This window comes from Coccinella septempunctata, chromosome 5 (genome assembly GCF_907165205.1).
Source record: "Coccinella septempunctata chromosome 5, icCocSept1.1, whole genome shotgun sequence".
NCBI classification, from domain to species: Eukaryota; Metazoa; Arthropoda; class Insecta; order Coleoptera; family Coccinellidae; genus Coccinella; species Coccinella septempunctata.
Window position 1 is genome coordinate 2,386,534 of NC_058193.1, and position 26,765 is coordinate 2,413,298.

At 36.6% G+C, this 26,765-nt stretch overlaps 1 protein-coding gene across 3 annotated transcripts in view; it reads right to left on the minus strand.

The window, feature by feature from the left end:
* Positions 1–21,724, minus strand: part of LOC123313139 (dynactin subunit 1) — a 44,095-nt gene extending 22,371 nt beyond the window's left edge. The window contains exons 1-10 of one of the 3 annotated variants that reach the window (XM_044897874.1): positions 21,423–21,724; positions 21,252–21,367; positions 21,148–21,174; positions 15,307–15,505; positions 7,606–7,836; positions 7,240–7,525; positions 6,928–7,184; positions 6,662–6,868; positions 6,303–6,609; positions 6,035–6,225 (exon numbers count right to left, since the gene is read on the minus strand). In XM_044897874.1, coding sequence (XP_044753809.1) covers positions 6,035–6,225; positions 6,303–6,609; positions 6,662–6,868; positions 6,928–7,184; positions 7,240–7,525; positions 7,606–7,836; positions 15,307–15,505; positions 21,148–21,174; positions 21,252–21,367; positions 21,423–21,596 — 1,995 coding nt within the window. In that variant the 5' untranslated portion in view covers positions 21,597–21,724. The remainder of the gene's footprint in view (positions 1–6,034; positions 6,226–6,302; positions 6,610–6,661; positions 6,869–6,927; positions 7,185–7,239; positions 7,526–7,605; positions 7,837–15,306; positions 15,506–21,147; positions 21,175–21,251; positions 21,368–21,422) is intronic. The other 2 variants (XM_044897875.1, XM_044897876.1) reach the window with 2 other exon arrangements.
* Positions 21,725–26,765: the final 5,041 nt, after the last annotated feature.

Consider the following 26,765-nt stretch of genomic DNA (forward strand, 5'->3'; position numbering starts at 1 on the left):
AATTATATAAGTATCAAATTATATAACCATTTGCCCAGTCGCTTGAAATCGATGAGTGGAAAATCTTTCAAGAGAGAAGTTAAGTTCCTTTTAACTAACAGGTGTTACTATAGTGTGGATGAGTTCCTTAAGGACTCCATTTGTTGAATTTATTTTTTTTTTCTCTCGTATTTGTTATAATATATGACATGTCCTATACATTTCATAAGTGTCCAAAAGGTTCAATAAAGTTTATTTATTTATTTATATGATGAAACACCCTGTATAAACAAGTAATTGTTATGTACACTCGATAAATAATCGTCAGCCGGCACGATGCCGGTGGAATATGCGTCATTCGAACTGCATGAGGTGCAGCGCGCCAAAGGAAGCTGGTCACTGTTAGATACCAAACGTTATTCAAACGACATGTAGGTTTAAACTGTCCTTTTATTCATATGTCACCTGATCTGCTAATGCATGCACGCATGCTCATATCAGTGGCGTAGCACTGAACACATAGATACACGTATGTGCATAAATATATGACATCTCCCTTCTTTACAAGATACTGAACGAAATTACATAATTACATGTACATAAGCCTATCTGGCTTTTTTATGGTTCTTCCAGACGAGGATGTACTAGGAATATTATAATTCTCAACACTATTATCCAAACAATCAGTCAAATCTAAATTATCTGAATTATTTGTTACATCAGGAGAATACATCTCATCTTTAATTTCCGTGTTACATGTATATGGACCTCCATACTCGTTCGGCAGAATTTCGACAAATCTACGATTCCTTACTAGATGTGATCCATCCTCAGTTTTAATTTTATATGAACGATCTCTCGGTCTCTCCAAGATTCTGCCAAACGACCATGAAGACCCTGAATTCTTCTGAAATCTTACTCTACTATCTAAAGGTATTGGCTTTAACATTTGACTTTTCTCATCATAATACTGTTTTTGTTTCTGTCTAGACTTTCTCATTTGTTGATTATAGGATTCATAGTCTACTACTAAGGGTTTCAACTGTCTATCAGAATAAGGAAGAATATCTCTAAGATTTCTCGACATCATCAACTGGGATGGAGAAAAACCGCTTTCTAAAGGTGTATTTCTATACATCAGCAAAACTAATTCGATTTCTTTCTTTTCATCAGAAGCTTTATAAAGTAATTTTTTCAAAGTCTGTTTTGTTCTTTCCACCATCCCATTCGATTGAGGGTATCTTGAACTTGATATTGTATGGATGAAGTTCCACCTTTCAGAGAATTCTTTAAATTTTCCTGAACTGAACTGTGGACCTCCATCAGAGACCAACATTGCAGGTATTCCCCATCTTGCAAAAATATCTTTCAGGCAACCTATCACTGTGTCTGAATGTGCATTAACATCTAATTTAATCAATTCAACCCACTTGGTATAATAGTCGACTACGAGCAAGTACATTATAGATCCCAAATACAAAATATCACTTCCTATCTTATACCAAGGAATATTGGGGATTTCATGCAATATCAGTTCTTCTTTTTTATTAGAAACTCTATACTTGAGACATAATCTACAAGAAAGTACCTTACTTTCTATTTGTTTACACATGTTAGGCCAAAAAAAGGATTGTTTCGCTCTATTTTTACATTTTATTATTCCAAAATGACCGTAATGAATTTTCTCAATTATCTCAGGTCTCATTTTTGAAGGAATGCATATTTGACCTCCCTTAAACAGTAAACCATTACTCTCAACTATTTCATGTCTAAATTTGAAGTAGGGTTTAACAACATCTGGTAATTTTTTGATAGATTTTGGCCAACCGTTCATTACAAATTTTCTTAACTGTTTAAGTTCAGCATCTTCTTCTGTCAATCTTATCATTTCTAAATATTTTTTATTAGTCATTTCACAATTGTTCTCTATTACGCATACGTCTAATTCGCCTTCAAGTTTATACTCATCATTATCATATACAGCACGAGATAAAGCGTCGGATATGAACAGATCTCTGCCAGGTTTGAAAACAAGTTTGAAATCGAATTTTTGTAGTTGTAGAACCATTCGCTGTAACCTAGCCGGGCATGCTACTAGTGGTTTTTTAAAAATTCCTAATAAAGGTCTGTGATCTGTCTCTACAATAAATGATCTACCATAAATATACTGATAAAATTTTTCACAACCGAATAGAATTGCGGCTAATTCTTTCTCTATCTGTGCCCACCTTTGCTGTGTATCCGACAATGCCCGAGATGCATAAGCCACCGGTAATTTATTCTGTAACAAACATGCTCCTAAACCGTTCTTACTTGCATCAACTGAAACCACAACAAGTTTTTTAATGTCGTAATATTGTAGTACCGGGTGTTCAATCAATTTCCTTTTCAATTCTTCAAAAGATTTCTCTTGTTTTTCTGTCCAACAGAAACAAACATCATTTTTTATTAATTCTCGCAATGGAAAATTCAAATTGGACAAATTAGGAATGAATTTACCGACATAAGTGACTACTCCTAAAAATCTCTGGACTTCCTTCTTACTTTTTGGCTTAGGAAAATTTTTTATAGCTTCAACTCTTTCTGAAGTAGGAAAATAACCGTCTTTCGTGAATGTGTACCCTAAAAAAGTTATCTCTGATAACCCAAATTGGCATTTTTCTCTATTAAATGTTACATTATACTTTCGAGCTCTTTCAAAAACTTGCAATAAACGTCGGTCATGCTCCTCTTTTGTTTTACCATAAACTATAAGATCATCAATATATAATTCTGTTCCTTCTAAATCAAATATTTGCTTGAAACGTTTTTGAAAAATTTCTGGCGCCGATTTAATTCCGTATGGCATTCTTAAAAAACAATACCTCCCAAAAGGAGTGGAAAAAGTACATAATTTTGCGCTTTCATCATCGAGACGAATTTGCCAAAATCCGTTATTCGCGTCCAACTTGCTGAAAAATTGAGCTCCCGCTAATTTTGATGTAATTTGTTCTATTGTTGGTATCTGGAAAATTTCTCGCTTAATAGCTGAATTTAAGTCTCGAGGGTCTAAACAAATTCTTAAATTTCCATCACTTTTCTTTACAATTACTATTGAATTCACCCAATCCGTAGGTTCTTCTATTTTTCTAATTATTTTCATTCTTTCAAGTTTGACCAAAGTATCCTTAAATTTACCCAATAACGGAATTGGAATTTTGCGCGGGGGGTGAACAACCGGAATGAAGTTATCTTTCAATTCTATGTGATATTCACCTGATATACTACCTAATCCAGTGAAAAGTTCTTTGTTATTGTTAATTAGCTTTGGATAAATATCATTTCCACTCGTTTTAACACTATCGATTCTTTTAATTAAATTCAATCTTTGACATCCTTCTAAGCCTAATAAACTATTAAAATTCGATTCTACAACATAAAATTCCAAAATGCATTCGATATCTTTGTGTTTACAAGGAAGATAACACCTACCCAAAACTGGCACTGAGTTGTTTGTATAAGATTTCAATGAGACATCCGTTTCCAAAATAAACTTTCTCGGTATTTTTATCAATTCTAGATGTTTAAGAGAAATCAAATTTGCCTGTGCACCCGTATCCAGTTTGAAATTAAGAAATGATCTATTATAGACTAAAATGGAAGCAAACCAAGAATTATTTCTATCAACCTTATGTCCTATGCTGTAAATGAATACAGACTTTTCATCACCTTCCACACTTTGATTTTCAACATCCAACTGATCGATGTTCCTCTTTCTGCACATCTTCGCAAAATGACCCTGTAAACCGCACCCACGGCATCGTTTCCCGAACGCCGGACACTGATTTCTTTCGTGAAAAATTCCGCACCTGAAACACACATGTTGGCGACCACTGGATACGTCGTCTTCCCGTTTCTTGAAGTCCATATTCCCAGGTATTTTAGAATATCGTTTAGATCGATGATAATTCACTGCCTCGACTTCCAGACTGGACCCTGCCATTTCATTGGATTGTTCACGTGATTTCTCCACCGCTAAACACATTTTGACTGCATCGTCCAATTCGATGTCATTTTCCTGCAGAAGTTTTTCCTTAAGAAGTTGACTCTGCAGGCCACATACCATTATGTCCTTGATAAGGCTTTCCTTGAGATCTCCAAATTCGCATGATCTTGCCTTATTTTTCAAATTCGTGACGAACTGCTCGATACTCTCGTTATCACGTTGTTTTCTTGTAAAAAACATAAATCTTTCATATGAGAGATTCTTCTTCGGCAAAAAATGTTCGTCGAATTTCTTCATTATTGTTGCTAATTTATCTTTAGTTCCCTCGTCGAATGTGAATGTATTGTAGATAATAATTCCATCTTCTCCAATGTAATGAAGAAGTTGGGCTATTTGGATTTTCTCATCCTTCTTATTAACCTCTGACGCCACCAGATAATTCTCGAACTTTTGCCTCCACAGTTTCCAGTTTCCGGCTAAATCCCCACTGAAATTCATTTGTGGAATTCCTCGATAATCTCCCATCTTTGACTTCGCGATTTTCTACCACGATTTCTAAATTTCCATAACCGACTGCGCCATGTTAGATACCAAACGTTATTCAAACGACATGTAGGTTTAAACTGTCCTTTTATTCATATGTCACCTGATCTGCTAATGCATGCACGCATGCTCATATCAGTGGCGTAGCACTGAACACATAGATACACGTATGTGCATAAATATATGCCCTTGACTTTGGAAGCCTGACTGACGCAGAATTCACCACTATAAACGTAACTGACGTCCATTTTTACGTTCAATTTGATTAAAATAATCATTTTTCAAAATTTCAAGTGAAGATCGGTCACTTGTAAATTTTCAGATTTTTCCGACCACTTCAACCGCCTGAGTGACGATGTTTCCACCATCGGGAAAGTGACTGACGCCCATTTTCACTCATAATCATGAATAATTCACATTATTACAAAGTTTCACGTGGAGATCAATCACTTTTTTTTGAGATTTTTTTGGCGAGTTTCACCGCCTCCCACGCCCACCGCTATTGGACTGGCTGACGCGCAGACTTCATATGTACAAGTGGAGAACTACTCATCCTAAAAAATTCGTGTGAAGATCGATCACTAGTTCAAAAATTACGCCACCTACCGGACTCTAATGTTCGTTTACTTCATTTTATATTGTACAAAACATAATGATTCTACGGGAACTTCAATGTATTGATGATTTGTAGTCTATGTAACTAATAAACAAATAAATAAATAAATAATGAAGAGATGATAAAAAATATCGATTTTTCTGAATACGTCGTACATGTAGCTGGCTATTTCAGGCTCTTATGGCCGACGCTGTGTGAACTATAAGAGATAGAGGAAAATTATCAGGTCTGCGAAGGCAATGACATATATCTAACTTTCGAGGAAATCAAACTATAACCAATTTCAACATTTTTAATTCAATGCAAAATAATATTCCATTCAAAGAAGGTTTTTGACTAGCATGGAATGAATCAATATGAAAATGAAAGTGATTATTTTTGATGAGAACCATTCTTCACACCAAAGTTTCCTAACGGATATTTCGCGAGATATAACAGATCAAAGAAATAGGCGAGGTAATGGGAAGAGACACAATAATTTCGATTTGGACTAGGATCGTAATAAGTCTTAACGTCGTAGGCCGTAGATATTTTTTTCAGGAAGATTCCGTGAATCTTTCGGTGATTAGAGTTTGTTTTCAGTTTTCTTCATCGTGAGGGTTTTTGTTACATGCTTGTTAATTTTTTGATCTGATTGCCAATTTATTCTTTTCTATTTCATTTTTCATATTGATGTTTGTTGATATTTTGAGCATTTTCTTCCTTGAGTTATTCTAATGATATCTTAACTAACGTACTACCATGAAATTTTGAGCCAGCGTAGCCGCAGGTAGTAGTTAGTATCGAAATAACGCTAAACAGATAACATACAGGTGGCCCCCGTTCTATTGTGTCGGTAAATTTCAGATGCATTAAAAATCAAAAGCAAAATGTTATTTTCAGTATGAAAAAGGTATATTTTTTATATTTACCTGCAAGGCATAAATGTAAAATGCAACTCTGCATCTAAAAGCATATTGTTCAATAGCATGCTCTTTGAGAATAGCTGGTCTAGTGATTTTTTCGACAACCGGAAATTTATCTTTGACCTGACCCAGAAGTATTTCTGTTTTAGTTATCAAACGTGGAATCAGCAGCAATACCAATATCGCATCATAATCCCCTGAAAATCAATTAACTGGAATTAAATAGTGACTGCGACAATAAAAATCAAAATATTTTAAATAAATCCTATTTTACCTCCTCTACTCATGAAGGATTCAGGCATATAAGACGTAAGATATTTGACATGCTGTTGAAGCTGTTCTATATCCACCCTCCGCAATTCCAAATCAATAGCCTTCGTATGTGCTTTATTCTCCGAAAACATCTTCTTGAAATCCAATATTTCAGGAAGTCCAGATACAGGTTTGCTAGATTCTTTTTCCAGCCGATCTTGAAGATTTATTGATTGATCTCTCAGCTTCTGGACCAATTCCCTGAATTTACCGATAGTTGTTTCACGATCCGCTATTGTTTCAATTGCTGCGTCCCTGTCTCTCAATGCCTATGTTCGAATAACACATCATTTTATGAAGAAGATAAGGACATAAAGGTACCTGTCTAGTTTGAGCTCTTGCCATTTCTAATTCTTCCCTCAGGTCTGCTTCAATTTCATTGCTTCCTTCAAGAAGTTGATTGTTCATATCTTGCAATGCTTCAAGTTCCATTACTTCTTCTTCTAAAGCAGTAACTTTCTCTTCTAACGTCAATTTTTGTTCGCCTAGTAGCACCACCATTTCTTCTGCTCCTAAAGCGGCATCGACCTGAGAATTTAGATAAATTATTGAGACTAGAACATTAATAGCAAAAAATAAGGCTTTACTTGTTCCTGCAAGTCGGCAATTTGTTGTTCCAATGATTCAACCCTGGCACTAAGTTTTTCTTTCGTTTTGCTCAGTTCAGTAATTTCAGAATTCTTCTGTTCCATGTCTTTCATCAACTTTTGATATTCATGTTTATCATGTGCCGAAAGATCCCTCATTTTCACTAGCGTTTCCTTCAGACGAAGATTCTGTTGTTGAATTTGTTTAACTTCATAACTCGTCATTTCATCATCCACTGCGGTCTTAATGCCACTTGCTGAGAAAAAAATTCAAATGAATTTAACTTTACGTTTGATTTCACCAATAAATACCTTTTTCTTGCATTTCATTTTTCAAAATCTCTAAATCTAAAGTGACTTCTTCTAGTTTTTCTTTGCAAACAGTCAATTCCAACTGAAGGGTTTCACATTTTTCTTCTGCCATTTCTTTATCTAGCAAAGCCATTTCTAGCGTTTCAGCAAGATCTCCTACCTCATCAGCGTGATTTTCTCTAGCCTCCACTGCCTCCTTAGCCTCTTGCTTTGCTCTTTGTAGTTCTCTCTGGAGACTCGCTTGTGACTCCATTATTTTAGATTTAAACTCCAGTAGATGATCGAGCTGAAAAATTTGTTTAAGAAAATTGAAAATTCGACACTCATGTATATCTGGATAATATCGATGCAATAGAAGCAACTAACCTGAATCTTCAACTTATCGAAATCTTTGAGTTTTTCCTTATCTTCTTGACGTTTCATTTTTAACGTTTCAAGTTTTTCTTGTAGATCTTTGATTTGTTGATTCCTATTCTCACACTCCTGTTGAATTTGCATAATTGTAATTTTTTCCTCCATCGATGACACCGGCGTTGGAGCACTGGTTAATGCTTGTCCAGGTGTGAATTGCGGCTTCAGAGTTTCCACAAAGCCCGTCTATAAAAAATATGTACAAAATGAATTCAAGTGTAATTGTAAGGGTGGGAATTTAGAAATGAATAAACACGTTGAAAAATTTTCAATTTCTATAAGAATTATCATGTCAATTACACATCAGTCGGTTATAGGATATTTGAAGTCATCATATTGATGAGAGTTCGCGGTGATGGGATGTTTCCTACTTTTTTCTCTTTTTTTTTCTGGTTTCTTGGAAGTGAATAACGTATGTAGGCGAATATGTTTTCTTATTCTGAATATTTGTTCTGTTAGATGTTAAGAAACCACATACATGTTTTTTATTTATAATTAAGTTAAAAATTTGTGAACCTCTATTATTGGGTTTCCTGTTGGGGTTCCTGTTGAAATAAAAATAAAAAAAAATAAAAATAAAATCAGTAGCGCTTCAATTTTCCTCGGTTATAGGTAGATGAGATGATTATCATGAACAACTTTGAAGCTGTGGTATGTTTTGGAATTGAAGGCACTCAACAGATTTTTCGTTCCAAATTTTTTGTTATTAAAAGAAACCTTTTAATAACGTTCCCAAACCCAACAAGTGTTTTCATATTGAAGGCACTGTAATAATAATAATTATAAGGTTATTGACTTTATCGACTTGGAGATGAGTATCGCGTGGTGTTTGAGTATACCCAAGGATATGGTACGTGAATATTCTTGTTGGCTTGGTGAGTAACTGTCCGGTACGTACCTATGTGTCAAATTCTAAAAGACCATACTTTTATTCTAGGAAGTCATGGGGTTCAAGACTCTTCACTATCAAAAGACGTAACCTGCTTGGATCAATGAAATACTCAACCTCATCTATTTAAGTAACCTGTGAGTTCATACATGTCCAAAGTAGTTGCCAGACCTACTTCACTTTTTGGGTTTCCCAAGTGTTATCCTTAAGTTTTCAAGGTTGCTGCAGATGAACAGTATATGTTCAACATTTTCTTGACATCCTCTTAGAGGACGGTCCCTCCATGAAAAGCCTCGACTGCCTGAGCTGAGACCACTATTCGTGCTCAATTCAGAGGAAAATTTTCTGTCCAGCTACATAATAAAGAAACTCCTGACAGATGTATATGACCTATGGGCAGCGCCTGTTACGGGCCATCAAAAGCGGAGCGGTTCCCCCCCGCGCATAGCTTCAGCACCATCTGTTTTTACGGTACAAGTACTAATTCGAGGAATAAAATGAATGGAAAAGGCTTATAAGGCGCACATTTAAAATTTTCTTGTAGTAATCCATACAAACACCTTCGAAAAATTTTCAAAGAAAAATCACAGAAAGATTCGTATTAGCTGTTGATTGCTAAATTGATTCCAAAGTAGAATGACAGCCAATACTAATCTTCTACGATTTTCAGTCACAAAATCACTCCACTTTTTTGTGGTGTAGCGCTACCAGAAATAAGGAAGATATCTCTGAGCATGAAAACCAATGGAAACTTAAAATGATTTTATTGAAGTTTGAAGTTTATGAAGATTATCCATAGAAACGTTTTCATCATAACCAAAGATTATAGAGTAGAAAGATGGGAAACGAGGCGACTAAAGCGATTTGAGCGCCATCTGTGTGTCACGCGTGTTTTTAAGACGCTAGGACTGGTTAAAATATTAATTTGAGTGCCATTTGCAGAAATATATGAAATTTTTTAAGATTTCAGACGTCAATTTTGATCGAAGAGGTTTTGAATGTTTTGATTCTCATTCCGCTTTTTGTTTATCTGGCTCGTTCTAGTTGCTGATTTTTGAATTTTTTTGTCTTATTTCTTGGTGAAAACATCAAAATATTGTTCGAAAATTATTGAATGGTGAAGAACGGTGAATCAAATAATGAAATGTATTTTACGTGATTAAGTTTTTCACTCAACTAAGGAAAATGGAAGTGTAAGTATTAAAAGTCGTAACATGTGAATCAGTCATTTATTGATTCTAATTTTCAGTGCTCCGAAGTGGATAAAATTCTCAGAGCTTGAAGACAATTAATTCAGCAAACACTATTAACTACACCATGTGCAATGAACATTTTACTGCAGGTCAATTGAGAACTGTTCATCAACATAAATTGTTGTATGCCGAAAACATCCCTTTCATGAACGGCCTATTAAGGGGAAATGATGATCTTTATAGGTCCATTCAATGATTCTCAATTGCTACTCTTTCAATATATTCAGAAATGCAGAGGTTTTATTGAATTCCATTTGGGAACCGAGTGACTGTCAAATTGTTATTATTATTATTATTTATTCAAATCAAGAGCCAAGAAAATCTATAAGGCTCAAAAAAAAACAAAAATAATATGAAAGACATACACAGTGCAACCTTTCAGTAACTACTATCTGACGACAATCGGTCCAAACCGTTCTTAAATGAATTAACACTCACACTATTCACTACCTCAGATGGAAGCCGATTCCAAGAATGAAAAACCCGATTAGGGAGGAAATTTTCTCTCGCCGCATGATGAAAACTTTCACGGTACAATTTAAAGTCGTGACCACGAAGCCGTTGACTTGTATTGGGAATATACAGATGAGAGAGATCCACCCCAAACATTCCTCGTAGTGCTCTATATGTTGTTATGAGATCTCCCCTCGATCGTCTATCTTCAAAGCGTGGCAAGTTCATCATACGGAGCCGATCATCGTAACTAGGTCGCTGGAAACCAAAAGCCATCCTAGTTGCTCGCCTTTGTATGTTCTCCAAAGAGGTCCTGTCACCAACCAATCTCGCGTCCCAAACAGGACCGGCATACTCAATTAGTGGTCGAATGTATGTTACATAGAGAGAGCGACAAGTACTGATGTTACAAATAAATTCTTCCATCAGTGTGTAGTTTAAGCTGATAACTCCCTGCATTTAATTTAAATTTACCCGCCAAACCTTGACACTCCTTTCCTTACCGTAATCTCGCACCTCTGTTTCCGTTCAAACATCTTTCTGGTTTCTAGACTGAATGCCTGCTCCAAAAAATACATTAAATATCGCCAACAAATTGGAATTAAGGATCAATTGTCTTTTGAATTATGAACAAGAATTTTTCATGGTTGTTACTTCAGCTGAATTACTAAACGGTATGTCCGCTTGCACGCTTCTGTTTCTTCCTTCTTTTGTTGTTATTACTTAACCTCACTTTTAATACTTCTAAAATGTAAAAAAAAAATACCAGAATTTGCATTCCTAATCAATGATAATTTCAGCTGGCCTGATGATGGTTCCACTGTAAACCGAAATCGATCGCCGAAGTATAAATATATAAATCATATAGTGTGTTTTTCCACCCATCCTTTACTGATGTTACACTTTCCAAATACTCTTTCTAGGAGATACAGCATTCTAGAAGCCTTGGTACAGGTGTTATGAATGTTGTTTAGAAAGTCAAAGTTTTATGAAACCTGCTGTGAGTGTTTTGTTCATTCATTAATCGATTTGTATATTGTGTCATGAAGAGACCATATCATAAGGAAATCATAAAAAAAGTACCAAGAAACTATACTGACATACAGGTCTTGCATCTGTCTGTAAGGTTTTTTTTTTAAGTGTGGTTCTGAAAATTCTTTAAATAATACCTACATATGTAAGTAACTGGAATATGTATGCTATGATGGTATGTTGAATATTGGTTCATATTAATTTCTGATATATATATATATATATATTTCACAAATTCAACTAAGTTCATTCAGAACAACCTATTGTACAGAAACAACACCTTAGACGTCCTAGTTAAAGCTTCATTTATTGCCCACTATTTCAATTTTTGTAATTTTTTTATGAATTGCAAATAAACATATAGCACATCCAACAGCGTTTTTCGTTGTTATCAATTGATCCCAAAATGTTTAGATGAAAACTAACATCCTGATCACAAAGCAAAACCGTACTTTTGTATTGTCGCTCAGGATGTTTGTTTTCTGATAGAAACAAAATCAATATTGGAATGCAATACGAGAAATAGAATTCGAATTTCGCGCCCCTCAATTAAAAAACAGAAAACTGTTATCAAAAAGTTTTCCTGTATTGACAGTGCGTTTATAGCGCCATCTCATTGTCACGCGTGTTTTCACTGGCCAAAATGTAGTCGGTTTTTAGTACTAGCGATATGAGGGCGTTTCCTATCTTTCTACTCTATAATCTTTGATCATAACGTGATCTTTCGGACATTTTCCTCAGCTTTGTCGCCAATATTCGAAACTTAGCTAAGTTAATCGTAATTGGGAATTCCGCTCCCTGGTGTCAATTTTTGTAAGTAAATACACTTTTACTTGGTTACATCGAGGAACGGAGAATATTTTGGTGTTACATTACAACTTTCTTGTGAAGATGTCAGTTTTTACTATTTTCTACGATGAAATGAATGTTTAGTCAATGTTTAAGTACATATGTACATATCTCTTCCTTATAGGATGGTAAAGTTTTTGTCTACTTCAAATTAGTTACGAACAATAGAGGGTGATTTGACTAACCTGGATATATAACCTCAAAAAGAAACGATTCATACAAAAAACAAATGTGTTTCATCCCGATAGGAAATTTTCTACCTAGTAAGTTGATATACATACATATTGTAACGTTTTCTTCACCTAATTAAAACGTCCGACTGATTAGGATTATTCATTTACACTTATACTAGCACTAATAACTAACAAACTAACTACATATGTCACTACTATTTATTTTTTATTCGTCGCTTGCACTGCGAACTGCACCATACTGCACTGTTCTCCTGTCCTTCCCCTTCGCTGGGCCTTGTATAGGCGCCGGAAACATTCTCGCGACGTCCCGTACTTTCTAGAAGGGACAGGCCGGACTGCTTACACTGCCCCATCCTTGAGCCTGTTCTGTCCCAGAACAGATTCCGTGAATTTTTCCGAGGACCATGGCGAAACCTGCACTCGTCACCACTTCCTCAGTAGCCTTTGTGATGGAAGTGACACTCCACAGTTTTGCTAGGCTCCTTGGTTTGATTCGGGTTGAAATTGCATGCTAACATCCGTATACCAGTCTCCTGAAATACCACCTCCAGCATGCTTCGCACAACCCGCCAATTCAGCTGGTCCAGTCCACAACCGAGCTTGGGAACAGCTAATTTCCCTAACTCCAAAGCGTGGAAGGTCTTCTTTCAAGCTATGCAGTGTTGTCCATAAATTCGGATAGGTTGGCTTCTGATGGGAATGTTGCTTGGTGTCTTGGTAATAAATGAACCGACCTGCAGCCTTCAATTTCCAAGCTTTTCCGATTCTTGGGTGCTGTCGCGATAGTTTTTTCTGACGTCCAAATTTGTTTCTGAATACTCTTGCTATACCTTTGCTCATACAAAGGTCTTTCGCTACACAATGAGCGAGAGTATTCCTCAGAAACTTTAAAGAGGTCTTGATGTACTTCCTGTGTGACGTCGAACCGTGCAACGCGTGAATCACCATAGCAATCCATAAATTTCTGGTGTTTGCTGCTACCTTGCATCAAAACTTCCACAAGACGTATTTCTTCTTCGTCCTGCGCATACGGGGGTAATCGGTTGAAATGGACGACCTTCGGTTTTCCTCTGGGGAGCTTTGTGAATTCTTTGAGCAATTTATCAGCAACCGTACTCTCCTCTTCCTCTTGATTGGGAATACCGTAGGCTTCCACCCATTTGTGAAATAGTCCATCGCTACCATAATGTACTTGTTCCCATGGTCTGTTACAGGAAAGGGGCCAGCGATGTTGATAGCTACTTGTTCCATGGGAGATCCGACGTTATAATGGATGTCGATAACATTCACACAAAATTAATTTAGAAAATCATTTCTGATTTTCAGTTCAACATGGATAAGTTTTCTAAACATCAATGTTGCAATTTTAGCCATTGCATATAATGGTGAAGGCAAGATATCATAGTTGTGGCTCTCCATATAACCAATTTCCTTCTATTATGATCGTGCAAAGAGCCAAGAAGTTCGGATTAAAAAAATATTGCTTTCTTTTATTAGCTGATTCAGAACTTAGTTCGGAATTTTCTTCATAAATACTAATACTTCATGAAATTTATTGACCTAAAATTGATAATAATTAAACCAGTTTCGACAACCAATATTCAAAATTGAGAAAAAACAACTCTAAACTGAGAAAAAAGAATTCATTTGACGAAAATCTCAAAATCCTCTTCAAGAATGACAATGACTGCATTAACTTTTTAGTTCGAACTGTCATCACAATGTCGCTCCAATCTACATTTGAATGGGTAAGTTTCTCGAATCTCCAAAATCGAATTTAAGATTATTTATGGAAACCCTTTTTCATTAGTTATCCAACACGTGAAAGATTCGCTTCAAAATTCAGAAATACACCATTCGAAACTTAGTAGAATGCCTTAACTAAAGTCTAGTAATTTTTATTAATTCGACAATAGTGGAACCGATCAAGAAGATATAGAATTCTATATCCACAGATTACAAAAAATTGTTTCTGTAATCTGTGTCTATGCCTTCTTAAAACCGTCGATATTTTGTGTCATTATTTGTTTTTCTTGTCAAATGTGAACTCCAAATATGGAGAGTAGAGAGAAGGAGAATGATCGCCGTACTAAAAATGTGTCTCCAAAAACGGGGAACATAGGAGTCGCTGCGATCGCATGGTTGATCGATTAGTGGTGGGGATTTAAGCGTCAATTTGAAATGAACAGCCTTCATTTTATTTTAGGTTATGTGTCATCGTAGTTTTTCTGATTTTTCAAATACGTTTCTTCAAATCTATATTAAATATGAGTTCTCTGAATTACAGCTCACGCAGGGCTTTCCTGCATTCTATTACTACATAAGTTGGAATTGACCTAAACCACCAATTACGCAGACTATCACGAAAACTATCTAGGAAACTTAACCACTTTATTGAGAATCCCTAAATAGTCGTTTTTATTATAATTTGATGGAAGAATGATATTTTGAATGCTCATATTTGTTTTTTCGCTTCAAAGCAAGCCTCGTGAAACTGGGCATTAAACTACGTTATATGGAAATATTCCTACATCCTGATGATACACGAAAATGAAAAATGTGGAAGTGACAGCTGATGAAGTGACGGGTTCAGGGTGACAGAATTGACTGAATTGCGTATGCGGCAATTTGTCTAAGTTAATATAGTTTGTAGATGTGCTTCTGATTGATAATTCCGTCATCTAATAAGCCCGTTTGCAACAGCCGAGAATTCTCTAGAGAATTTACTCGAAAATTTTTCGGTAGAATTCTCTGTTCAGTTGCATACAAAATAATCTCTGCCGTTTTCTTGCGAGAATTTTGTAGAGAATTCTCGGCTGTTGCAAACGGGCTATAGACAATAAAAAGAAAATAATTTTGTCCTGGAATCTAAACAGCGTTGGGCGACTCAACTACCTGGATGAGTGACCGCCCTAGTGATGAGTTTGAAAAAGCGCACAAAATCTAATGACTTCATTTCATTGCGTTCCTCATTTTTTATTCTTACCTCAATGAAAGATGCTCTTTTAGATGACTGATTGCCACTTTCTCCAATTTCGCTATTTTTCTCTGCTACTGGTGATGCTAAATGACTTCTACTACCACTTAATGACTGTCTACTTCCACTCAAAGATTGCCTGCTTCCTGACAACGATTGTCTGCTTCCTGATAAGGACTGGCGACTACTTGCCAAAGATATTCTTGAACTGAATATAATTAGTCCGTTGGAGTATGAATGTGTAGTGACTGAAAATTCTTAAATAGATTTTTAGAGTGAAAGAAGAAACGAACGTGTCCTTTCGGAAATTATCGTGGCGGATGAATTTTGCACAAAATTCAAAAGCATACTAAGTGGCAAGGGAATACATAACTAGTAAAACTGAACATCAGATAAAAAATAAATGAATTTGAACAAATTATAATAACCAGTTTAGGAGTTAATCCATTTGAAATTTTGTACTAAGGCAAGAGGCAAATAGACCTTCTTTTTTTAAATATAAGGAAGGATGAATATCAACTCGTTTATTTCAAATTGAACACAGTGTATATCTTTACATTTTCTGCAATATTTCCCATAGGCGTCTGAACGCAAAAGCATTTATAGTTCCGCGGCTGCGGACTGAGGGCGTTGCATTGTTAACGCCTATAGCTATCCAGATATCCTTTGAAATTCAATCTGGGAGGACTCCGCTGGAAGTCTTTAGGGTTAAAAAATTGAAATATTTGATTTGCTCCTGCGTAAATTCTTGAACTAAATTGATAGGAGCAAATCAGATAGAAAAAATTGTTGCCTGACAATGAACGAATAAATTAAACTTAAAACTGATAACTTCGTAACGTTTCGGAGTCTAAATGAAAGTCCTTCATCAGACGAATTCTTAAAAAATCTTCTGAACTGTAGTTTCTCAATTGGCATTAATTTGTCAATACACGGAGACATTGATTCATTTAATTTTGAATTGACCAGATTTCAGTTCTTTCCTCAGTAAATCAATCCAAATACGATCTATTCCTACTGAACAATTGGCCAAATAATTATTTTGATCCAACAATAAATTGTTTCAATTTTTTAAATGATTATGTTTCAGAGACTGAGAGTGAAAGCCCTAAAGAGTTTCAAAAGATATAGCTATCTAGAAGCAGTTTTCGAGTTATTCACCATTAAAAAAAAAGACAAATGAATACTCGTTAGAAACTTTATATCACACAAGTGTAATGCATAACCGCAGATCTAATCTGATCAGCATAAACCAACCCTGAGGCTTTCATTATGGAGTTCAACTTTGAGATGGAATATAAGGAGGAGAATGCCTTCATAATCAGAGCGTGTTTCCAGGTCCATTTTACATCACAATCTACTTTTATAGGTCCTTAAATTAATTTCCTGAAGTTTTTTAGGGTTTTCACTCCCAATTTCTAGAACAATTTGCTCCTGTGTAAATTTTAATGACAGAACCGGATCATCATAAACGAAAGATTAAAGAGTCCACGTGTATTTTGTTGGATCAAACCAATAATTTGTTCGGTAGGAATAGATCATATTTGGATTAATTAAGATCTCTAAAACTCTGGTATATTCACTGATTCGATTTTGTTTTTAATTTCGTGGGGATAAGGGATCAGTTTCGTTTTTCTCACTGTAGGTAGCGCTGTTTAGAATTTGATAGAGCATTGTCAATTGATATTTGAAAATAATTTGAATACTTTCGTACGACTTACAAATATGTTGTTTTTATAAGTGATTATTGGTGTGTGAAAATGTATTAGTTTCGAGAAAGAGGTGTAGAACATTCATTTATTCAACATGTCGTTCAGTAAGTTCAGTTTTCTGTATGAAGAATAAAGAACTAAAGCTAAGAATTCGGTGTTGTTGGAATTTGAGGCAGAACCAAATCAGATGGACGAACATTCGGGACGGATATAGCTAAGTTTTATGTCAACTTCAGCATTATTTCAATGAAACTGTAAACTGTGAATTGTGAGCATGTATTGAGAATCAGAAATACATAAATCTATTCGAGTCTGTTCTTCAAATGTTCTTCCTAAGTAGATATAGTGAAAATTCCCTTTCCGTCAACTGAATATATTGGATATTTGACCAATCAACTGTGTTTTATTGAAATCATATTGAATTATCCCCCTCCCGAATTCAAGTTGTCAATTACAAATTATCTTGAAGATCAGTCCTTCGAACCCTTATTCGATAGTGTTGAGATATTGACAGATTTGTTTTTACAACGAAAATTAAACTGTAAATCACAAATATTCTTTAACAGCTGACAAAATGGGCCAGTTCATATTTTGGACTCGTTCATCGATATTCGATATCAACGCAAAACATTCATTCATTGCTGTATCCCGTTACCGAGAATGAACCTACAAAAAGATTAAAAAAAAAAAAACGCAAAACAAAATAAAACGAGAGAGTATCATTGGACTTCCTTCGGTAGAACAAGGATAGAAAAAAGCAAATGACATGGTGGCGCCGCCACGAAACTGATCCCATATCCCCGATTTGCTGAAATGTTGATGCTTGCAAAAAGTGACAAGTGCATACACCAGTGTTTCAGACCTCTTAGGATTAATTTACTGAAAAAGGAACATCCGGTAATTTAAAAATTAAATGAAGATTTTCGTGTGATGAAGGTGTCTGATATGGACCCATTTCAATTTTTTTAATTGATTTTGTTCCAGAGATTGGGAGTGAAAACACTAAAAAGTTTCTGGAAATGTAGAATCCTGCCAGAATAAATTTCAATCGATACCTTAAATTAATACTTAAAATATTATTCTTCGAAAGATATCCATATGTCGTGGATCATTTCTGTTGTGCGTCAGTCATTTATCATAAAGCATTCGTGATCAATTGGCTGGCCGAAGTGCACTTCGACATGAAAGATGGGGCGTAATCTACTATTCGCAATAAACTTCGGAAAAAATACTCAAATTGAAACTAGAGAAATTTTTGCTGAGTCTGGACTTTCAAGACCTACTGGGATGTCAATCATTCTTGAATGGACTATACAGGGTGAGTCTTTGATTAGTACAAATATTTTAACAGTATATTTTTGAGGTCAAAAGAAACACTTTTTTCCTTTGCCATTTTTTCCGAATCGGCTAGATTTAAAAGATAGAGGCTGTTGAAAAACTACAAACGGTTTTATCGAATGAAATGAATTTCTGAATATCGTTTTTCATTTATTTGATTGATCTTTTTCGAACACAAAATATCACCCACGTCTTCAAGTTTTTTCATTATGACCATCACGTAACATAAAAATACCAAAAATTCAAAAAACCCACCTCTTGAAACTAAGTTGGACGCTGATTAATATTTGAACGTTTTATAAAATAAAAGTATTGTTCATATGTTCTCGTACAATGCGCCGTTTTCGAGTAATTTGATGTTCAAAAATTAAAGAGTATTCGTGAAATTTGAAAAATTGGGTACATTGGCTAATTATAACTCTGTTTAAAAGATCCACAGATGTGTAGTGTCACAGATGTGTAGTGTCACAGATTTATATAGTTGGTTATTCTGAAGGTAAGTTTGTTTTTTCAGGGATGGCACATTATGAAAACTTAAAATAGCTATATCTTTTTATCAGGGCCGAATCGGCAAAAAATGGTGTAGGAAAAAATATTTCTTTTGACCTCAAGAATTTACTGTTAAAATATTTGTACGAGTCAAGGACTCACCCTCTATACCCCATTTAAGAATTATTGACACCCCAGTTGGCCTTGAAATTCCAGTCGCAGCTTAATACACTGCGCAAAAAAATTAACGCACATTATGGAAATCTCAAATTTATTCTACAGCTGAAGGTGTTCTCAATGATAATTATTTTTATCAGAATTATGCATGCATATGTTATCCACTTTCAATGGTTTTCTTCAATACAGATGTTTTTTTTCCAGCAGGAATAAAAAAAGATGATATTATCAGATTTTGAATGTATTGGCTCCATTCTAAAATCAGTTGTTCTCGATCAATTCTATTGATCCTTAGTTTTTCTTTCATTTGATTTTCTACACTCGATCGCTATGCAACGCGAAACACGCAATTTTACCCAAGAGAAATGTGCCCAAGCGGTAGTTTTGCGAGAAGAAGGGTGGACATACACAAGAATTGCAGAAAGGTTTGGAGTTTCCCATACAAGTGTGTCCAGAATGTTGCAGCGATTCAGGGAGACAGGTATGAATGTCCGAAGGCCAGGACAGGGTAGACCACGGGTAACAACTGCCATTCAAGAACGTTACTTGAGAGTTTCTTCTTTGAGACAACGGTTTGTAACCGCTCGCCTCCTTCAAATTCAGCTTGAGCAAACTCATGAGGTGCAAATTAGCACTCAGACAATAAGAAATCGCCTCAGAGAATATGATTTAAGGCCTCGTGTCGCGGCAAGAGGCCCAGCTCTTACCCCAGCCCATCGAAGGACGCGTTTGGATTTCGCGAGAGAGCATATCCATTGGGAAAAGGCCGATTGGGAAAGAGTTCTCTTCACAGATGAGTCTAGATTCTGCCTCTACCATTTTGATCGACGTTCCCTTGTGTACAGACGTCCACATGAAAGATATGCTCAGTGCAATTTCCTGAATACTACTGGTTTCGGGGGAGGATCGATTAGGGTATGGGGTGGAATATCTTTGACTGCTCGCACAGACCTAGTGGTAGTTGATAATGGAGCTATGAATGCTGATAAGTATATAAGGAACATTCTTGAAGAGCATGTAGTGCCATTTGCCCCATACATTGGTGAAAATTTCATTTTTATGGACGATAATGCTAGAACCCATCGTGCGCGCATCGTTCAGGAGTACCTTGAAGAGGTTGAAGTCTCTCGAAAGGAATGGCCAGCAAGAAATCCAGATCTCAATCCGATTGAGCAGGTTTGGGACAACCTCAATAGAAGGCTGAGAAGTTCAGAAAATCATCCAGCTACTCTTAATGACTTAGGAATCCAACTCGGAGAAATCTGGGAAGGATTAGATGAGAACATTTTAAGATCACTCATTTTTAGTATGAACCGTCGTTGCCGAGCTGTAATTAACGCAAGGGGTGGAAATACCAAGTATCAAATCACTTATCAGCATTTCAGTATTTTGAAAATTGTTTATTTCTCTTCTTTCACATAAGATTCGGTGAAATCCTGAATTTCTCGTCCTTTTTATGAGTCTTGTTTCGTTCAAAACCTACCCGAGAGAACAAAAAAAATAAGTTATAAAGTCAATGTAGAGTTAACTTTCATTAAAATTGAGATTTTCAGAAGAATTTTTTGCGCAGTGTATTTGGTTACAAAAAATTTCCAAAAATTTCTGTAGTTTCAATCACAGAACTAGAAGATATAAATATAACCTAGAAAAATACTTGAAAAGAAGAAAATTCAAATTCAAGGAAAACTAATCAGCATTCAAAACTGATACAATTATCTTACAAATTTGTTCGATTAAATTAAGAACATAAATGTACTTGCGGAAAAAATTCAAGAGGTTATTCCTTTGACTATTTTAAGGATATTTTATCCTATGCTTATTTTCGAAAAAGCACTTTGTTGCAAACACATCTCAGACGAGCCACCCCGTATATTTCTTAACCCATAGAAAATGGAAAAGTTTCATCATTTACTAATATTATTTACTATCAGAACATGCATGAAAATATATCATTCCTTATTGATGATGTATTGTTACAGATATAAGCTCAGTAGGTTACCTAGATGCAGAGAGAGAGGGGGGAATTTTCTGTGGTGATGATTTCCTTTTCACTCTATCCAGCAGCCATAAAAAATTTCAAACAATTGCAATAATTATTAGCATTCTATTGATATGTAATGTTTTATAAACTTACGGTGTAGGTTTTGCCTTCGTTCCAACTCTAGTCATGAAAAATATGTGAATTGAAATAGCAATGCAATACTACTACGAATCCCCAATTGATCATTTGGAACTTACATGCTCTGCCTAGCTTTAGGTCTTGCAATTCCTGATGTTGTTTCAAGTGCCTTTCCTTCATCATCCAGAGGTATGATCTGCTGAGCCCTCACAAACATTCCATGATTTTCTTCGCACTAAAATGAAGGCAAAAAATCAAGTTTTATTATACAAAGTTGACATTCAACATACTTTGAAATACTCTCGACCTCTAACAATCCCATTGTTTTTTCCTTTGGGCTCATTGAGAATTACTCCTATCCATTTTCCAGGAGCAAATTCTGTTTGACCATAATATGCTATAACCCCTTGCACGTCTTTGCCTGATATTTCGACCTTTCGACCAATTTTCAAGTAGTCAGACATATCGATTAGTTTTCAACTATCAATTTCCTACAGATTATTTTTATAGTTAACATCTAAACCAATAACACAGGAAACAGAGTAGAAGACCAAGAGGATCTTAACCATAAATCGCAGCTGAGCTGAATCTTACTAATGATAAATCAAAATAACCAACAATTTTTTTGATGTTTATGAGTTGTCTGACAACTCAAGTCAAGTTGACAGGTGTCAACAAGGGACTTCAGTCCTTGTTGCCAGCTCATACAATTTCCTACTGCGAAAAAGGAAAATTTCCAGTGAAGAATTTCTGTTTGGTTTGGGTTATTCCATAGACATATAGACATGGACTGTGCCTTCCCTTTCTATCCATTCCATTCCATTGCTGTATCCCGTTACCGGAAATAAATCTACAAAAATAAAAAAAAGTGCGAACAGACTTGTAATTTCTTCCTCCTGTAACCGTAGATAGAGGAATCTATCTATCTATCTATCTACGCCTGTAACTGACTGAAGAGACCCAACCGTGACCTGCAGATCCTTTCACACTCAGGGCATGGATAGTCACCAACCAGATGGGTGGGCTGGCCGCCGCTGTATCCTTCTCGAGTCTCCATTATAACTGTTTACCAGAGACCTCCACTGTGACCTTTCCAACGCTAGTTGTTCCCAGTTATGATTGGCATTAACTGATTTCAGGGATTGATGTAGCATATCCTTAAACCGCTTATACTGGCCTCCTGCATGGTTTTCGGGCTCCTTCTGTGAATTCGCCATACAGAGCTATTTTGGGCAGTCTTGTGTCTTGCATCCTCTGAATGTGGCCGCTCCATCTGAGTCGAGCTCTCGTTACTTGAGTCTGAATTGTTGTACAACTCGCGCGTTGCAAGACTTCTGGATATCGATTGAAATTTATTCTGGGAGGATTCTGCATTTCTTCATAAACTTTTTAGGGTTTTCACTCCCAATCTCTGAAACAAAATCAATTAAAAATGAAATAAACGATTTGCTCCTGCGTAAATTCTTGCACTAATTTGTCAGGAGCAAATTAACTAGAAAAAATTGTTGCCTGACAATGAACTGAAAATAAATAACGTTGAAATTATAATTCTAAGTTGTTGCTCCTGACAAATTAGTGCCAGAATTTACGCAGGAGCAAATCGTTTATTTCATTTTTAATTGATTTTGTTTCAGAGATTGGGAGTGAAAACCCTAAAAAGTTTATGAAGAATTGCAAGACTTCTGTATTCGAAACTTTGTGGAACCATCTGATGTGACTTAGATGACGTTGTTACGTTTGTTCAAGCTGTTTAATATGTCGCCTGTAGGGCATCCAGCTTTCGCTTCCGTAAAGAAGCGTTGGAAGGATGACTGCTTTGTAAACAGCTGTCTTGGTCTTCAAATTGAGGTCGTGATTTTGAAACACTCTGACCTTTAGCTTCCAGAATGCCCGTGATGCCGAATTGATACGGTTGTGTATTTCCGTGTCTAGGTTAGCCTTAGCCCTGGTATTTATGAAGCTTCCCAAGTATCTGAACTGCTCGACCTGTTCTAGAGTTTCATTTACTTCATATGTTTGAAGGCTTTCTGGCGGACTTACCAGGATTTTGGTTTTGTCGATATTAAGTCTAAGGCCTAAAGCTTCGTATATATGTTTATAGGTGTCCAGCATTATCTGAAGATCCTCTGGGCTACTAGCTATAAGTGCGCAGTCGTCTGCATATTGGAGTTCCTTGATAAAATTTCATCTTCCTTGATTAACTTTGAGCGAGTTTTTGCTCTGAGGCGCTTCAGGTTAAAAAGGCCTAAATCGAATCTGAATATTATTCCAACACCTTTTACAGGCATACTCATGTCAGCAATTATCGAGACAGCTATGGCGAAAATATTGAACAGAGTTGGTTAAGAAATGGTCAGTTGTAGAGCCATTATGCTGTATTCTTGCAGTGTTGTTGGTATGAAGGCTTTTACACATTGCTAAGAATTTTTCGGGTACTCCAAGGCGTCCCATGATTTTCCACAGTGTTCTCCGACTCACCGAGTCGAAGGCGAGTAACGTGGTTACTCGGAGAAACCTAATCTCGAGCGCCAGCTATTCTTTTCAATAGGAAGAATAGCAAACCTACCAGAGTAGTTGCTAGTCGGAGACAGAGTTCGCTGTTATCTAGGGCGGTAGCGATAACGAAGAAGTCAAAATCAAATTGTGTAAAAGTTTATTCACACCTTCGGAAACTAATTATATGTACAAGGGAGATATATGTAGGTATGAAATATGAGTGATTCTATAAGCGAACATACATTCGGGAAATCCTATCCGGTCACGAGCACTTTATGAAATTTATACCGGGTGTAGTGAAAAATTAACGGTTCAATAAAAAATGCGCCAACCAGAACTGACGGAACGAATGCTAAGGACTTGCTATACGGTATCGGTATGTAGTTGTATTTCTCCGGAAATGAAACACAATAAGGGCGGATCTGTTCGGGACTTTTATTCGCTACCCCAAGGGCTATAACGCACCATGACTGACAGCGAAGAAAAGGTCTATTTTTAGCGCAACTACGGGATTTCACTGACTACGAGCGGTATCTCTTATTCTCTGCCCCAAGGGCTATAACGCGCCATGACTGACAGAAAAGAAGAGATTTCGGATTCAACACTTAAGACGCGGAACGCGGACAGGGGGGTTGACGGGACTTTCCCTTCAGTACCCCAAGGGCTTACGCGCCATGACTGATAGCGAAAGGAAAAGTCAGACTCGCGAAACAGGGTAAAGAACGATAAAATACAACAGAAAGCGATACAGTACAGCAGTGTCAAAGTTAAAGAAGTAACGGCGTAGGTCTAACAAAGAAACTGAACGGTACAGACGGGGACCTACCTCCTTTGTTTCAAGCACTCCGGAAACTCAAAGGAAAGAAAAGAAAACTAAGAAAAATTGATTCTAAATAGCACTGATGCAACACAAAATAATTATTCTTCAACGGCGAAAATACGGAAAATTAACTGAATTAAAAGAACTGAATTTAAAACAGAAGTCACCACGTTAAAAAGCGAAAAATCGAAATACTGAAATACTGAAGTAAAGTCAAAGAGTAAGTCGAAGAACTGAAGTAAAAAGTGCCCGTCGCAGGGGGAAAATTTGCTCTTATAGGCAAATCCCCTCTCACGGTAAAAATCTGAAAATTCCAGAATGCGACAAGAATGAAAAACGTCGTCAGCTCCGGTTTATCGCATATCAACAGATGAAAAACGTCGAAATCTTCAACGGCATGTAAGAAGAACAAAGCGAAACACAGATAAGCGGTTTTTTACATTTACTCTGCCTATCGGAATGAACGTACGGAATATTTAAAATATTTTCAAAGACGGAAATCTAAAACGAAAGAAATGCACTAAAATGAACTCCAATTTTCCTCAGAAAACTGGACTTCATTACAGCCTTACTGAAATCGATGTAGGCTGTATATATCCTTGATTGTTGTTCACGGGCCTTCTCTTGCAGCTGTCGCAGTGTGAAAATTAGGTCCACCGTACCTCGATTTGGTCGAAAGCCGCACTGGGATTCAGGTAAAAGCAAAGATCCTCTTTGGTAAAAGCTTGTCTAAGAGTGGAATCAGACGATTAGCTATAATCTTCGAGAGAATTTTGCCGGCCACGCTAAGCAACGATATGCCCCTGTAATTGTTGCAATTTGACGTATCGCCTTTGTTCTTATAGAGGTTGATAACTAAAGCGTCTCTGAAGTCTTGTGGCACATCTCCTTGTTCCCAGATCTTGCGGAATAGTGCTAGGAGAATATTCACCCAGGGCTTTGAATATCTCCGCTGGAACGCCGTTTAGAACTTCATATTTTTAATCGCACTTATGATTTCCGACATTGATATTTCGTCATCAAGCGTTGTCATCGTACTATACGCGGGGAGCTGGTCTAAAATGGATAAATCCGAGTCGTTATTTTGATTCAAGACCTGTGAGTAATGCTCCTTCCATCTTTCGAGAATATTTCTGTCATCAGTTAGAATAGCTCCATGACCATCTCTCATAGGAAAGTCAGCTATTCTGCTTGGACCATAAACAGTTTTAATAGCTTCGAAAAAACGCCTGTAGTCATGGTTATCGGTGTATTTCCCTAGCTTTTTCTTTCCACCAACTATCCTTGATTTTTCTTATTTCTTGACGGACCTCGCGTTTAATGTTTATAAAACTTTTTTTGGCTGCAACATCGCCAGGCTTGTTGATTGAGATTTTCATCGCATTGTGTTTTGCGTCCAAAAGGGGTTCGATATGAGTTTCGCTGTCGGCGAACAATTCTGTGCCCAGTATTTCTTTCGCTGTATTTGTATGAAATAACTTGAAGCGAAGCCAATGATTCTCAATGTCGTCGTTATAATCCGGTGGTGTTAGGCTATCTTGGCGGCAGCTGTAAATCTTTCCTTTGTAAAAGGGTTTTGAAGTTTTGAGATTTGAAGGCGCTCTCTTAGTACCTTTGGCTTGCGTTAGTATTTTGGGAGCATTGAGATCTTCATTCTCGAGATTACCAGCCTATGATCAGTCCAGCACTCCAAATCTGCTCTGGGTTTAGTGACCAACATCTCTTTGAGATCTTGTCTTCGCACGATCACATACTCGAGGGTATGCCAATGCCCTGAGCGTGGGTGGCGCCAGGTACTCCTTGAATTGGGTCTCGTAATAAAATAGGTGTTCGTTATACACAAATTGTGTTCTGCACAAAGAGCCAGCAGACGTTCTCCGTTCGAATTGATGCTGTCTGTGCCGTGTTTCCCTATTATTCCCGGCCATAGTTCTGAGTCTTGACCTCTGCCCACTCTAGCGTTGAAGTCTCCAAGGAGAATAATTCGTTCCCGTTTTGGGATTTTACTTAATGTAGCAACGAGTGTTTCGTAAAAAGTGTCCTTTAAGTTGTCAGAGGAGTTCAAAGTGGGTGCGTATACTGCAATGATGTTCACAAACGTGTTATTTGCTGCAGGAAAGCGTAGGGTCATTAAACGTTCTGAGATGCCAACTGGATTTTCGATTAGTTTGGCGGCCAGGTCGTTTCTAATGGCAAAGCCTACGCCATGTTTTCTGATTTCGCCTTCCGGCAAGCCCTTCCAGAAGAAAGTATACGCTTGTTCTACCAAGCTACCTTCGTCCGAAAAGCGTGTCTCGCCTAAGGCAACTATTGCAAT